The sequence below is a fragment of the Drosophila innubila genome, assembly GCF_004354385.1.
Source record: "Drosophila innubila isolate TH190305 chromosome 2L unlocalized genomic scaffold, UK_Dinn_1.0 4_B_2L, whole genome shotgun sequence".
NCBI classification, from domain to species: domain Eukaryota; kingdom Metazoa; phylum Arthropoda; class Insecta; order Diptera; family Drosophilidae; genus Drosophila; species Drosophila innubila.
The window spans coordinates 7761745-7775341 of record NW_022995372.1 but is presented as its reverse complement, the minus strand read 5'-3'; the positions used below and the strand labels follow the sequence as shown (position 1 = coordinate 7775341).

The 13597-nt window shown below is 38.0% G+C and overlaps 1 protein-coding gene across 1 annotated transcript in view; it reads left to right on the top strand.

Moving 5' to 3' along the window:
• LOC117781752 (insulin-like growth factor-binding protein complex acid labile subunit) overlaps positions 1–13271 on the top strand; it is a 40193-nt gene extending 26922 nt beyond the window's left edge. Inside the window, exons 3-14 of the mRNA XM_034618570.1 lie at positions 3731–3863; positions 5514–5711; positions 7276–7403; positions 8303–8446; positions 8521–8625; positions 8712–8838; positions 8960–9156; positions 9226–9381; positions 9966–10112; positions 10286–10448; positions 10594–10725; positions 12421–13271. Of these exons, the coding sequence (XP_034474461.1) occupies positions 3731–3863; positions 5514–5711; positions 7276–7403; positions 8303–8446; positions 8521–8625; positions 8712–8838; positions 8960–9156; positions 9226–9381; positions 9966–10112; positions 10286–10448; positions 10594–10725; positions 12421–13073 (2283 nt within the window). The 3' untranslated portion in view covers positions 13074–13271. The remainder of the gene's footprint in view (positions 1–3730; positions 3864–5513; positions 5712–7275; positions 7404–8302; positions 8447–8520; positions 8626–8711; positions 8839–8959; positions 9157–9225; positions 9382–9965; positions 10113–10285; positions 10449–10593; positions 10726–12420) is intronic.
• Positions 13272–13597: the final 326 nt, after the last annotated feature.

Genomic DNA, 13597 nt, shown 5'->3' with positions numbered 1-13597 from the left:
TTAGTTAGTCGAATCAACGGCAAATGAATACGTTTCGCATGTAATTTAATAGGTCGAACAGAGAAAAAAGGGGAAGCTGAGTGAGAACAAACCAGAAACGGAGGCTCAACCACATCCGACTCTGGAGTAACTTTTTGGTTTGATTTATCATATTCAATTACAAAAGTAGCGCACGTATTTAATGGCCACCTTCTGGCCCTATGCCTTTCACTGCCCTGCACGGCTTTGGGTGTTCCATGGGGCGTATGAGTAATTTAGTACTACAAAGCTTAACCCATCCCACCCAGCACGTCGTATGGTATCTTCCTTCTCGACTGCTTCCGGCATTCTGTTTGCATTCGCATAGGCAAATGGCTCGTTGATTTCTCGAGTGTTTAAATAGCACGAAAAGCGAATGGCAACAGAAAAAAAGAAATCAAGAAGTATGTATGTTGAAAGCTGATATCAGCAACTACTTTACTTTTAGCCAAGTGCCCAATGCCACATCCACTGTCCACTCACCGTCTCCCACTTTGTCCTTCTACTCCAACTTTTGGGCCAATTCGCGTGCAATGCAAAGCGGCGGCCCAGAACGCAAACAAAGTTTGCCAAAGTCCAAATCGAGCGTGTAGAACGTCAGCTGTCTGTGTGTAGATCAGAGAGCTGCATTGGGTATGTTCGAGTATGATCGAACATGTGTGCAGAAAATTCAACCAAATCAACTCAACCACTCGGGCGCAGCGTGTTCGATCAGGTTCCGCGCGTCTCTGTTTACGATCGAGTATCGAGCGTGATTGTTTGTTTACGAACTACTCAACCGGATTGAGGTTCGTTTGTGACGAAACCCAAAGCCACGTTTTGGTTTGGGTATGCTTCGAACTTGGGTAGGTATGGGTATGGGTGTGAAAACATTTGTCGGTTTTGGGTATCTAAATGGGTATGGGTATGGGTATGCGAATGAGTGTCGGCGTTTGGGTATGCAATCAGGTATGGGTATGGGTATGAGCATGGGTATCGGTTTTGGGTATCTAAATGGGTATGGGTATGGGTATGAGCTTGAGTGCCTGTGCTTAGCAAGAGTGCGACAGAGCGCGCAATAGCGAGCACGCGCGGCGTTTACTTTTACACTAAAATGTGTATGTGAAAGAAATAGTATGTATTGTACAGGTCTAAGAAAGGATAAAATTTTACTTTTGCTTGAATAAGTATAACTTTTAGGATTAGGTAAATAAAATTTACAACTATAGTTTCGTCAATAATTTTAAATAAACCTTAAAATTAACTTCTAGAAATAAGTTAATAATAATTAGTTTCTTTCGTTTAATTTACTTAAAAAATGCAGTCAGTAAAATACTTTAAGCATAAGTTCATTTTAAAAAAGCAAAAATAATATTTATTAATAATAACACGTTTTTTTTTTATTATTTTCAAAATAAAGCAATTCATATATTTTCAATTATTATTTCTTTGTCATAAATTTATTTTGCCATTCAATAATAATTTTAATACCAACTAACTAACAAGAGTACAAAAAAAAAAACATACGCGTATGTATTCGCTTGCAAGCCTGCATAACCCAACGCAGGCAACCATGCGCACGGCCATACTCATACCCATACCCATACCCATTTAGATACCCAAAACCAATACCCATGCTCACACCCATACCCATACCTGATTGCATACCCAAAAGCCGACACTCATTCGCATACCCATACCCATACCCATTTACATACCCAAAACCGCTACCCTTGCTCATACCCATACCCATACCTGATCGTTTGAACAAAATGAGTAAGCATCAAATCAAGTCAGCCTGCCGGTTCGGTCAATGCTCGTGGTTGAACAAAAACAAACAAACACAAACGGTCATGAACACAAACTGGCAATGTGTTCGAACTGAGCGAACGAACCGAGCGCTCAGTTCGAACGGTCCGCTCCTGTCGCTTAACCAAAGCAAAAAAATCATAACGGGTTCGAGTCAATGTTTGAGTATGATCGAACATTTCATACCCGTTGCAGTTCTCTGTTGTAGATGTATCTGTGTGTGTGTGTGGGGGCGTGGCAAGAGCATGCTTATAACTTAACAGTTTCCTTAACCAATTGGACATCTGTTGACTTTTGGTTATCCGCTTTGATGTGGCTTCAACTTTAATGACTATTAGTTCTTGTTTAAAGATTTCAATTAAGTAATTTTGTTATTATGATAGGCTTTGGATAGATTATATTATCTTATATTTGTATGTATTTTGATGGACGGATAATTGTATAGGTGATCTGCTATTTATTTATATTCTTCTGTAACTTTATGCGATGCAGACAACAAATAAGATGGAATATAACTTATTAAGAAGATATTCGATTCTCCCTAACTTAAGCTACATTTCAACAGCTAAGCAGACAACATATTTTAAGCGTAAAAAACTTGAAATTCGTAACATAAAAAAAACCATTCTTTTACAATTATTTCTTACGCATTTGTATACTCAAGTATTGCTGCACTGTAGTGCTAAAATGTGTACTTACAGTGCATAACTCAGTCAAGTTGCTTATTTTAAATGCTCTTTGGAAGTACTTTTTGTATATTTTTTGTATGCTTTTTCTTTGTAACTTATGCCACAAGTTAAATTGAGTGTGTTTGTGCGGAAGGAATAGAGTTGAAATTGAGAATATGGTAGAAAGGAAAGCAAGATGAAAAAAAAGAGAATGAGCCAGAGATGAAGAAGTTTTGGGCATAGCAGACGTAACTCAAGGAAACTGTCCCCGTCCATTTTGGCTTGAAGGCAGACGCTGCAGCGTTGCAATTTTTCACTTTTACCGCAACAACTTTGCAGAAATATTACTCAACTGACACCCAACAGCAATATCCTGACAACAAATCCGACTCGCACAATGCAATGCATAAGGTGCTGACGCTGAGCCGGAAACTTGACAGTTGCTGCCTGCCATCCGGCGTAAAAATGAAAAATATGTTTCATATAAATCCTGCGGCTTTCATACTTTTCGGCATAGCTCGCGACAAAGCTAAAGGGTCTCACAGAACCAAAAGAAAAACGACCAGGAAAATGAAAATAATGTAAGGGGAATTCTTATGAAAATTACATATGCAGCCTGCAATTTGTGTTGTTGCAGTCGAAACGCTTACGCATATTTGGCTTTCAGGCAAATTGAGAATGTCCCCCCGCGAGTTGCGCCATAAAACTTTTTTAGTTTCGAGTCTTTCGTGTTTGTTTTTTTCGAGCTCTTTAGTCTCTAGCCGCATTGTGCTGTGGCTAATTTATGCAGAGCGCGCAGAGTGCTGTGGCTGTAGCCACGAGACCACCGCAGTTTATCGCTGAGCGCACAAGTGTCCAGAGATGGTGACCACAAATCACCGAGGTCAAATATGGCGTATACGTAACGTATATAACAAACCATACACTAACATGTGTATACTAATACTACTACTACTAAAAACAATAACAAAACAACTGTAACTGAAACTGAGAGCAACTATGTCAACATATGACACCACGTTGATTTCAATTTGAAAGGCTGTTTGTGTGCGAGTGTGTGCGGTTTTTTAAATAGATTAGCAGCCATGAAAAATAGAAAAACTGAAAGTGGGTTAAAAGTTGAATTAGTTTTGGCTGTAGACAAGTATTTAACTGTAGCTAAATCCCACACTAATTGCCTCTCAACCATGTGAATAATGAGAGAAAACAGATAATCACTTTAATAATTTTTCAAATACATCGTCTATCTTTTGCAGATGCTTTTAAAGTGGCTGCTGTTCAGCCTGTGCATAATGCCGGCCATGTTCAGCAATACGAGAAGGAAATGCCCTGTAGAATGCAGTTGTAGCATTGATGATTTGGATCGCTATCAGGCCATTTGTACAAAAGGTAAGTGCCGCAATAAATGCGAAAATCAAAAAGGGAAAAACTAAGTAGAAAGTTCAAAACTAACTCAAGTGCAGGCCACAATGTAACTTATCGCCAACTATCGTTGGGATATCATCATAATTACTTCTATGCCATACCCCAAATGGTATAGCTGTGTGTGGAATACTCCCATTGATATTATTTTTAAAGCTTGCCCAGTCGTTTTGCTCTTAAATGTCTGACAATTTCAATTTGTTCAACTGTCATTTGGCATCGTCTCCTACTCTCAACACATATACGAGTACGAAAATATATATTGCTACTGCAAAAATCTATAATTTCAATTTAACGCTTGTTTGGTTAGCGCAAACACACACACACATACATACACAGACTTACACACAGACACATTGTAAGTCCTTTCGCATTTGCTTTGAATGTGATGTTGATGCTTTTGTCGTTTTAATTTCATTTCCAAATGTTGGGCACAATAACTGGCACGACTAAGCAATGCGATCTGCCATTGGCAGTTAGACAACGCAATGAGTTTTTCAACTCAACTTGTGAAGCTTATTTTGAATGAATTAGAGTTAGTATCAAACCAATTTGTTTCAATTGTTTTACATTAATTTTTTTTCATTTGACTTATTTTTAAACTAATTTTTACTTATATGTTTTTAAACTGAAATTATTGTTAAACATTTTCAATAGTCCTTTCAAATTTTAAGTAAAAACTACGATAAATGTTTATTTTCCGCATCTGTAAATAAAAGAGGATAGATGTATATTTTCCGCCTCTGTAACTTTCAGAAAATAAATTAAAGGTTTATACTTCTCTTTTCATATATTATATTTTTTAATGCGATTTTGCTTTTTTTCTCATTTCCATATTTTTTTTTTTTTTTTTGGAGCATTATGTAGGTACAAAAGAATAGTTCCGAGTGAATAATATTTAAGAGTAATTTCAACTGTGTTGCTAATGAGCAGAGCCAACACCGCAGTTCAACATCTACATCTATGTAGCATGCAACCACCCCTTCCACTATCCACCTTCCACCATCCACCATAGAAATGCAACAATACTCGTAAATGCCAACAAAATTGCAAGCGCGTTAAAATATGTTACAATCAGTGTTAATGCTTTGCATTTTTTATGAATGCTTCCCGCAGCGAACTCAACTCTGGTGCCCCAAAATACAATGAGAACATAATAATGCAGCGGCAACCACACCCCAAACACACACACACTCACACACACATATACAGATTACAATGAGTGAGAATATAATAAAAAGCGACTAGGATTGTGGTTACAAAATTGTATAGCATACAATTGGAGGCCAGTCGTTAAGGGCAACTGACTAGTGCGTGTAGTTGCAGCAGTTAAAAAAAAAAAAAATAGTACATACATATATACATAGGTATACATAGAAACTGCCCTGACATTTGTGTGCTGTTACATTGTTTGCATTCAAATAAGAGAAAGGGAAGTTAGTTCTGTGGAGGTTCTGCAGTTAATGATCGTGTTTGGGGCATTGTTAACCTTTAGTTGTATTTGTTGGCAGCGTTGCATAAATTACAGAGATTTTATAACCGTTTTATGCTATGCTAAATTAGTTTAAGTGTCGCACTCTCAAAACTGACCTCGCATTTAATTGCTTCGTTTTGCAGGCGGCCTGAGCTCTTTATCCTCCAGTCAACTGGATATTGACGTCAAGGTAATCATAATACGTGGACCACGTAATTCGATAATTATTGGACCGGCACTGCGTCAGTTTATGCAGCTGCAAGTGCTGCGCATTACGGACTCCAATCTACCAGCGATTGGGCCAGAGTCCTTGTGGGGACTCAAATATCTGCGCATATTAGGTGAGTAATCAATTGTTTATGACAATGGCTGTGGTACTTAAAATCGCCGTTGCGTATACGCAACGTATAAAAGTCAGCGCGATTTCAATTTAAGCAGCTGCGCATAGTTAAAAACACCGCGCGACGCTCTGATATGCAAATAATACAATCAAACTGGGAGGGAAGAAACAAAAAAAAATATTCTCACAGAAAACGCAGGCAACCGTTGCGGTTGTCCTGTTGCCTCGTAAAAGGGCAAACGCAAATAAAAGCGCGACTCGCAAAATGTTAAATGAGCGCAGCCTCGATGCGGTCGACAGAACAATATAATCCCAAGAGTTCAGGGTATTGTAACTTTTACGGAAAGCGTGTAACTAAAAGACGATTACAGAAAACCAAATCTAAACTTCAAGAAAGAGAATAGATTACAATTTGGAACTCTTAGAGTTTCGACCTACTCCTGTTCAAACTCTTATTTCAAAACTGTAAGCGTATTCATTCATTCGTTATTGCAGCATTTCTGGCTTGTCAATAAAATTGAAATTGATGCGCCAAAGAGTGAAAGGCGTCCCAGAAATAAAAATAAGATTGTGAGAAATCAAATACGAACGGCAACCAGGCAATGCTTCGATATCGTTGCCGCTTTCAACTTGTTTATTTGTGTTTTATGTATATGTTCCCCCTTCCCTCAAAGTCACCATCCGTCTGTCTGTTTGCGAAGAGGTTGGGCCTTGGGAAACGCAACGAGGACAGGATTTGGGAACGGCCCTCCAATTATTTACATGCCCCAATCTTTGTTTTCTCTTTTTTTTTGTCCTCCCCATTTCCCAGTTGCTTGCCAAAAGTCAAAAGTCGACATAAAACACACACACACTTGAGCGTGCAGAGGAAATTGTAAAAAAGTTTTTGCTGCAGTTAAAAATAGAACAAATGGCATTTGCTCGCTCGCCCGCCATTTCTAGTATTTAAATTAATTTTTGGCAAATGTTTTAAAATGTTTATGTAGGCGTGGCACAGCTCAGCACACAAAAAAAAGAAGCAACAACTAAAGTAAAAGCTAAAGTCCTCATTGCATTAGCTAAAAATGCTACTCATGTTGCCTAGACAAAGGGGCGTATGTGTAATGTATTTTGTGCTTTATCTGCGGCAACTTTTCAAATAGCACAACGTATACGAAAGTCGAAGTACTGTCGTTGTATGCTTTTCCTGCTGTTTGTTTTAAAGTTCTTTCTACCCCTTTCCCTTCTTGTTTGGGATCTTTTCGATATAAAGTTGCATTCGGCAAGCGCATCCTTTTATTGACTTTCCGATTTTTACATTTGTTTACATGTAACAAAAACATTTACTCAATTCGCATTGAGGTCAAAACAAATTGAATTCATTTGGTTTGGTGGTTGTCCAAATTGCCTGCAGGCCACACAACAATTTTAACATATAGTACATCCATCATATAACAATATTCTTTTCTTTTATATTTCATTTTTGTCAACACACAAAAAACTGTTGCATATTCTGCAATGACGGATTGTCATCAATATTATAAAAAACAAACACAATTGCCGTTCTACAACGTCAATGGTGGCAGATCTGTCGAAGAATAATATAACAAACATTACTGAAAATAACTTTCGGGGTCAGGATAATCTACATGAATTGGATTTATCAAAAAATAAAATCCTACGTATGGCCAGCTCAACATTTCGACATCTGACGGTGAGTATTAATAACAGATAAATAATCGCAAAACTAAGTTATAAGTTTCAAAAGGGAGAAAATGAGAGAATAGACTCAAGAGAAAGTCAACTATTAAAATTTTATTGTCAACAAAAAATTTGTTACAAAATCAAGATTCAATATAGCATATTAAAACGTCTTTTCTTATCCAAAATATTTTTAAACCTATACCTCTTTCGTTCGTGGAAATAGCTAAAACCCTTTAGATTAAACTATGCTGCAGCATAGTTCACTCTAATACCATGCCTGCCTTTAGTCTTTGTGCTTTGTCAATTTTGATTCAACATTAATATTCCACGTCCCAGGATAAGAAGAATAACAAGGTTAAGTCAAATATTATTGCAGTTCTTTGCTAAATAGTTTTGTCTGTGCTTTGAATGCATAAAGGGAAACAGGGATGGTTTGTAATAAATATCGTGGAATTTTTAATAGCCGTCCCAAATAGTGTTGCCTACATTTTGGGCCAAACAAAAGTCTTTCGTGCTTGAATTTAAGTTTAGTTTCGCTGCAGCTGCCTTTGCTGTTGCCCTGGAGGATGGCGGAAGTGCCTGTTTCCAAAACTTTCGTTCGTTGTGTTCAATTTGCTTTCGATTTTATTTTGCCCTGCTCTTTTCCTACGTTTCCCTCCCCACTGTTGACTTCCCTTACCCCAAAGTCGCAACTAGAACTCAATGCTCCAGCGTTACGAGTATTTGAAAGTTTTTTTTGGCAGTTTCCGGTCGTTGTTGCTCAGCATCGACTGTAGAAGGATGGAATCTGGCCTGATTTATGAGTTATTAGACCTGTCTCTCTTTGTCTCTCTTGGTCATATTGAAACATTAATAATTTGGTGCGTGGCCATAATAAACTTTTGGCAATTGGCATAACTACTTCGGCAGGATCTGCGACGTCTTAATTTGGCCGATAACTCAATCGTGGAGCTTGTACAGCGCAACTTCTTCATGCTGAACAGACTCAAGTACCTGGACTTGAGCGGAAATCCGTTGCAGGACTTACAGCCGGATGTGTTTCGCGATGTGCCCGTGAGTGTATACACAATAACAACTTACGCACTGTATACTTATCAATATATATGTATCTTCTTTTTATTGTGCAGGAGATGAAAGTACTGAAGTGTCGCAATTGCCAACTGAAAAAAATCAATCCGCAATTGTACAATTTATTGCCGCTTTTAAGCGAATTGGATTTGGGACGCAACGAGGTTTGTCGCCAGCGCCTTCCAGACGTTTCCAATTATTTCTTCTACTTTTCCTTCGTTTGCTTTTCCTTTTGGTGTTTTTCTTGCAGTTCAAATTCCTTGACAAGGAGGAATTTCACGATGTGAAGCGTCTCACAAAAGTTTTACTCGATGGCAATCAATTGTCTGTGGTCGTCGACCAACTCTTTCGCATGCAGAAAAGTCTTAATCACTTGGGTGAGCCAATTCTACAAAATTACAGTCAATTTAGCTTTTTTTTTTTCTTTTTTTTTTAAATCAAGTTTTACTCATACACTCACTCAATTGCGCTTCAATTTTCTTACGATTTCGCTTATAGATTTATCGTATAATCGCTTGGCCAAAGTGCCAAATGATTCGTTTCTTCAGTTGACCAATTTAACATTTTTGGATCTATCCTACAACAAATTGGTGCGACTTGAACCACAGTCGGTCCGAAGTTTGGGCAACTTGAGAGTCTTAAATATCAGTGGAAATGTTCTCATGGATTTAAGAGATATGCACGAAACATTCGATGTGAGTTTGCTTTAGGTTTGAGTAAAGCCTTTTGTCTAAATATTGTTATTTAATTTCTATTTCTTGCAGCTTATTCCAGATCTAACGCATTTGGCAATTGCGGATATGGGTCACTTGCCAGTGGGATTGTTAAGGCCTTTTCGGCAATTGCGCTATTTGAATATTTCGGGCAATTCTTTGGATAACATGGCATTGAAAGTTATCGATCCGTGTCGAGAGCTAGAGGTAAGTTCGCTAAACTGATAGCTAAAGAGTGAGAATATATTTATTTATTTATTTTTGGCCAATTGTAAAATATTTCAACGTGCAAACAATCTCAATATGATAAAATGTCACAAAATGTCGACAAAATGACATTGCTGATTTCCGTTTTCACATTCCGTAGCATTAAATTTATTTTTTGAAACAATTCTCCCACACACAAATAACAATTGCAACGACAGCGTGGCAAAAAGTGAAAGCCTGGTTATATTATACATATTTTTTTTTTTTCACTGCTTACAACAAGTTGTGTCGAGTCTGTGTCCTTGTACGTTCTTCCTTTGGTCAAGTTCTGCATTGTTTTCACAGTTGTTGTTGACTATGGCAAATTGATGGTGCAACAACAATCAGTTTATAGCCATTAAGCGTTTCATTTTAATTGAATTTAATTGTGTATGCACATCGGTCAACACATCAAATTTTCTGATTGTTACAACAATTACAGAAATGTTTGCACCATCTGCAGCTAATTGCCATTTGATAAGCAGACAAACACACAAAATCATTACTAACAATTTCATTTACAAATTACTCTTGTCTATTAACAGTATTTGGACTTATCACGCAACCAATTATATGGCATCAATGCCGATACGGCACTACGAATCCAGGGTATACGTAATGTGCGACTCGACAACAATCCATTGATATGTGACGAGTGTCATATGGGAAAATTAATAAAGGTTGTGCGACAAGTAAGTGAAATGTGTATACGACACGTTGCGCTACATTCGTTGTAAATTTCAATTAGTTTTCAAAGCCTTTGCTGATTCGTGATGCCTTAAAATAAGAAAGAAACAAATAAAAGGAGAGAGAAAAAAGCATTTATTTTTATACATTTATTTCGTCTACGTTTCTCATTTTTCAGCTGCAATGGAAGTGGGATACATATCCCATTTGCTTTTTGCCAAAAAGTTTGCGTGGCGCTGAAATAATTAATTTGGACATTGGCGGTCTTCACACGTGCCTCGATTACATCAGCGACGAGGAGCAAAATGCGGCAAGCACTTCATATAATTTTCTTGAGCATGGTGAGTGAACAGAAATATATATTAAAAAATAAACAAAATATAATAGTTTAGCTATGAACATTTATTGAACATTTTTCATGTTGTTGTTTTCCCTTTCTAACATTTATTTCATACATGCATTTTTTATGCATTTTTTCTATTGAAGGTGGCCTTAATACCTTGGCCATTTTGGGCGGCATCATCTTTGTGCTAATTACTGTCATCATATTGTCACTTGTCGCCTGCTTTTCTAAGAATCGAGCACGGTACTATACGAGAGAGGATCATCTGACTGGCAGTAAGTACAGTAATTGCAATTACTCTCTAAATATTTGCATTCTAAGTGAAATCTAAGAAAATATCTTAGTTATTTAACCTGATGTCATCCATTTGGGCAATGCACCAACTGTAAATAGAACAAGCCAAAAGGCAAGGCGTTGAAATGAAAAATTGTCGGCTTGCACTACAGCCAAGACAGCTAACTATTTATTTTCCAATACCCTGTAGCATTTAATTGGCAATCGCATCGTCGCAACATTGCAGAACAAAAACAGAAAAAACAGAACGACAAATCTTTTCACGGAATGTTTCTCTATTACTTTTATTTAGATTATAAAGTATCTCTAAGTCACTTGCTTATATCTATTTGTCTACTTGTCCTCTGCTGCTTAGTCCTATAATGGAGTATACATATAGAATATTACCCTTACATTACATTAATTTCATGTTATAGGGTGTCTCTTAGTTTCACATTCAGTGTCATAATATTGCTTGTCTTTTTCTTCCAAGCACGTAAATTTTTTGGCCAAATTAAAAAGAAAGAAGCAGCCGCACTTAATTAATTACAAGTACGTGCTTCATTATGTCGGGATGATGAATTTTGTTATACTCTATCCTGTGCCTAATTGAGGAACAAATAAATTTTCAGCTGACCTGACTGTGTACCCTCGAGGTCGACGTTAATGTTTGTGCACACACCTGTCTAACTTGGTTACCTGAGCACAAATTGGCCCTGGGGCCCGTCGACGGGACCACGCCATTCACCAGAACGCACTCGAGGGAAACTCGGCAGCTCTCGCTCCCAAGGAAAACAAAGAAAACTTCTGAATTTGCGCAATTGTAGCTTTTCTCTTCCTTTTTTGCCAAATAATAAAATGGTCGCCAAGGCTGCAGAAAAAAAATAGAAATATGGAAAACTTTTACCAGAGCGAGAATTCGATTCCCTCGATAAACGAACAGGGTACAGAGCGTTAAAAAAATACAAGTTTGTAGTTTAAGCTGGGGAAAAAAACTCACACTCAAAAATTCCACCGCGTTGACTGCAAAATAAACAAAGCCGAATGACACACGTGACTGTCGACCAAAGACATTGACTTTAATTCTTTTTTCCGGTTGCTAAAACGATAATTCATGCGAGTGCAAAAGGCAGTGGAAGTAAAGCTATCGAAAGTACTATCGATTGAAATACCCTTTGAGCTTTCAACGTTACCCCAAACCTATTTCATCGCAGTTTTGTAATATTTGACAAAAGCAAAATATCATGATATAGAAATATCCTTATTTAATATTTATACATATGCTAAGTATAGTTGAAGATTTATTCTGTTCGGAATTGGAATAATCATAAAATTGTCATACTTATTTTACATGAAATAAAAATCATAAAATACGTAGTTTCACTTTAATAATATTACTAAATTAACATAGGTTCTTGCAAAAATTTCATATTTTTTCAACTAATCAGCTTTATAGGGTTAGAATATACTAGACAATTTAAGATAATTGAGAAAATAAATTGTTCTTTTCTTAAATTAAAGTAGGGTTCCAACCATGATATTTTTTTGGGGGTTTCTTAAAATGAATTCAAGAACCAAGCTTTTTCAAAGCTTTGGAAGTTCTGCACCCTTGGTTAATTCAATAATTTAAATAAAATCTGTGCACGTTTCTTGTTACATTTCTGCGCATCTCTGACTGATATCGTTTTCTTCCTCAGGCGATAGCAAATGTTTGGAAAAGAATTTGGAAACAACCACAGTAACAACTTTAGGCAATGGCGGCTCACCGACAACGACAACCACACTGACACTAGCCACATCGCCGGCAGCGAATGCGTCAACATTGAATGGCACAACGAACGGTCATATCCAGAGTCCTTCCAATGGAAATACACCTTCACATGGTTTGCAAACGTCCCACGAAAATGACAAGGAAATCAACTTTAAATTTCCCATTGACGATCGCGTTTGTACTATCGATGAACTGGTATTACCGCCAGCACCACCACCACCAGCTGCGGCAGTGGCTCAAGTGCATCATCATCCCAGCATGGGCAGTCTAATGTATAGCGTATCCCAGGCACCTAGTAGTGGGGCAAGTTTGGGGGGTACAGCCACAGTGTTGGCTGCTGCATCGGCAGCTGCAACTGTGATTCCTCCTGGCGCACCATCGCCGATGCCAGTACCCGCTGAGGCTGTGGTTGTAATGCTGCCACCGCCGCCACCGCTGCAGCATCAGCAACAACAACAACAACAACAGCTACAATACCAACAACATCAACAGATGGGCAGCTTGGCAAGCTTGCGCGAGGTGCAGCAGCAGCTGGTGCATTTGAGCAGCACGCTGGAACCGCTGGTCAGCGTTAACTGACCCAGGGGCAAAGTAGCAACCGATGGCGTAGCCACGGCAACAACCACAGCATCAGCGGGTAAGTTTGCCAAGCAAACAGTGAACACGACACCGACGTAAGCCACAGGAGACGTTACAGCCCAGTTTAAAGCTGAGATGCGGCAGACGGGGCGTATAATTAATGACAGTGCGGCGGTAGCATTGTTTTTTGGGGTCAAATTGAAGTGAAGTAATTAGGATTTGAGTTTGCAATTAAGTTCATTTATCACAGCGACGAATGTGCTACGAAAATAGCACTTATCCTTTCTATCTCTTTCGCTCTCTTTCTCTGAGTTTAATAGGAATAAATAACTTAAGAAATGCAGCCAAAACATCGATTACTTTTAGAGAGAAAAGTAGCATTTTCTAGCAATACTACTTCCGGAGCATATAAACATACTGCCATTTTCCTGCGCATTGCGCATACGCAGCGTATTACCAGCGTTTCATTAAGTAAATTTGTAGTTTGGTTTTATAGCATTTTGTATAACTCTGCATGTGTGTGT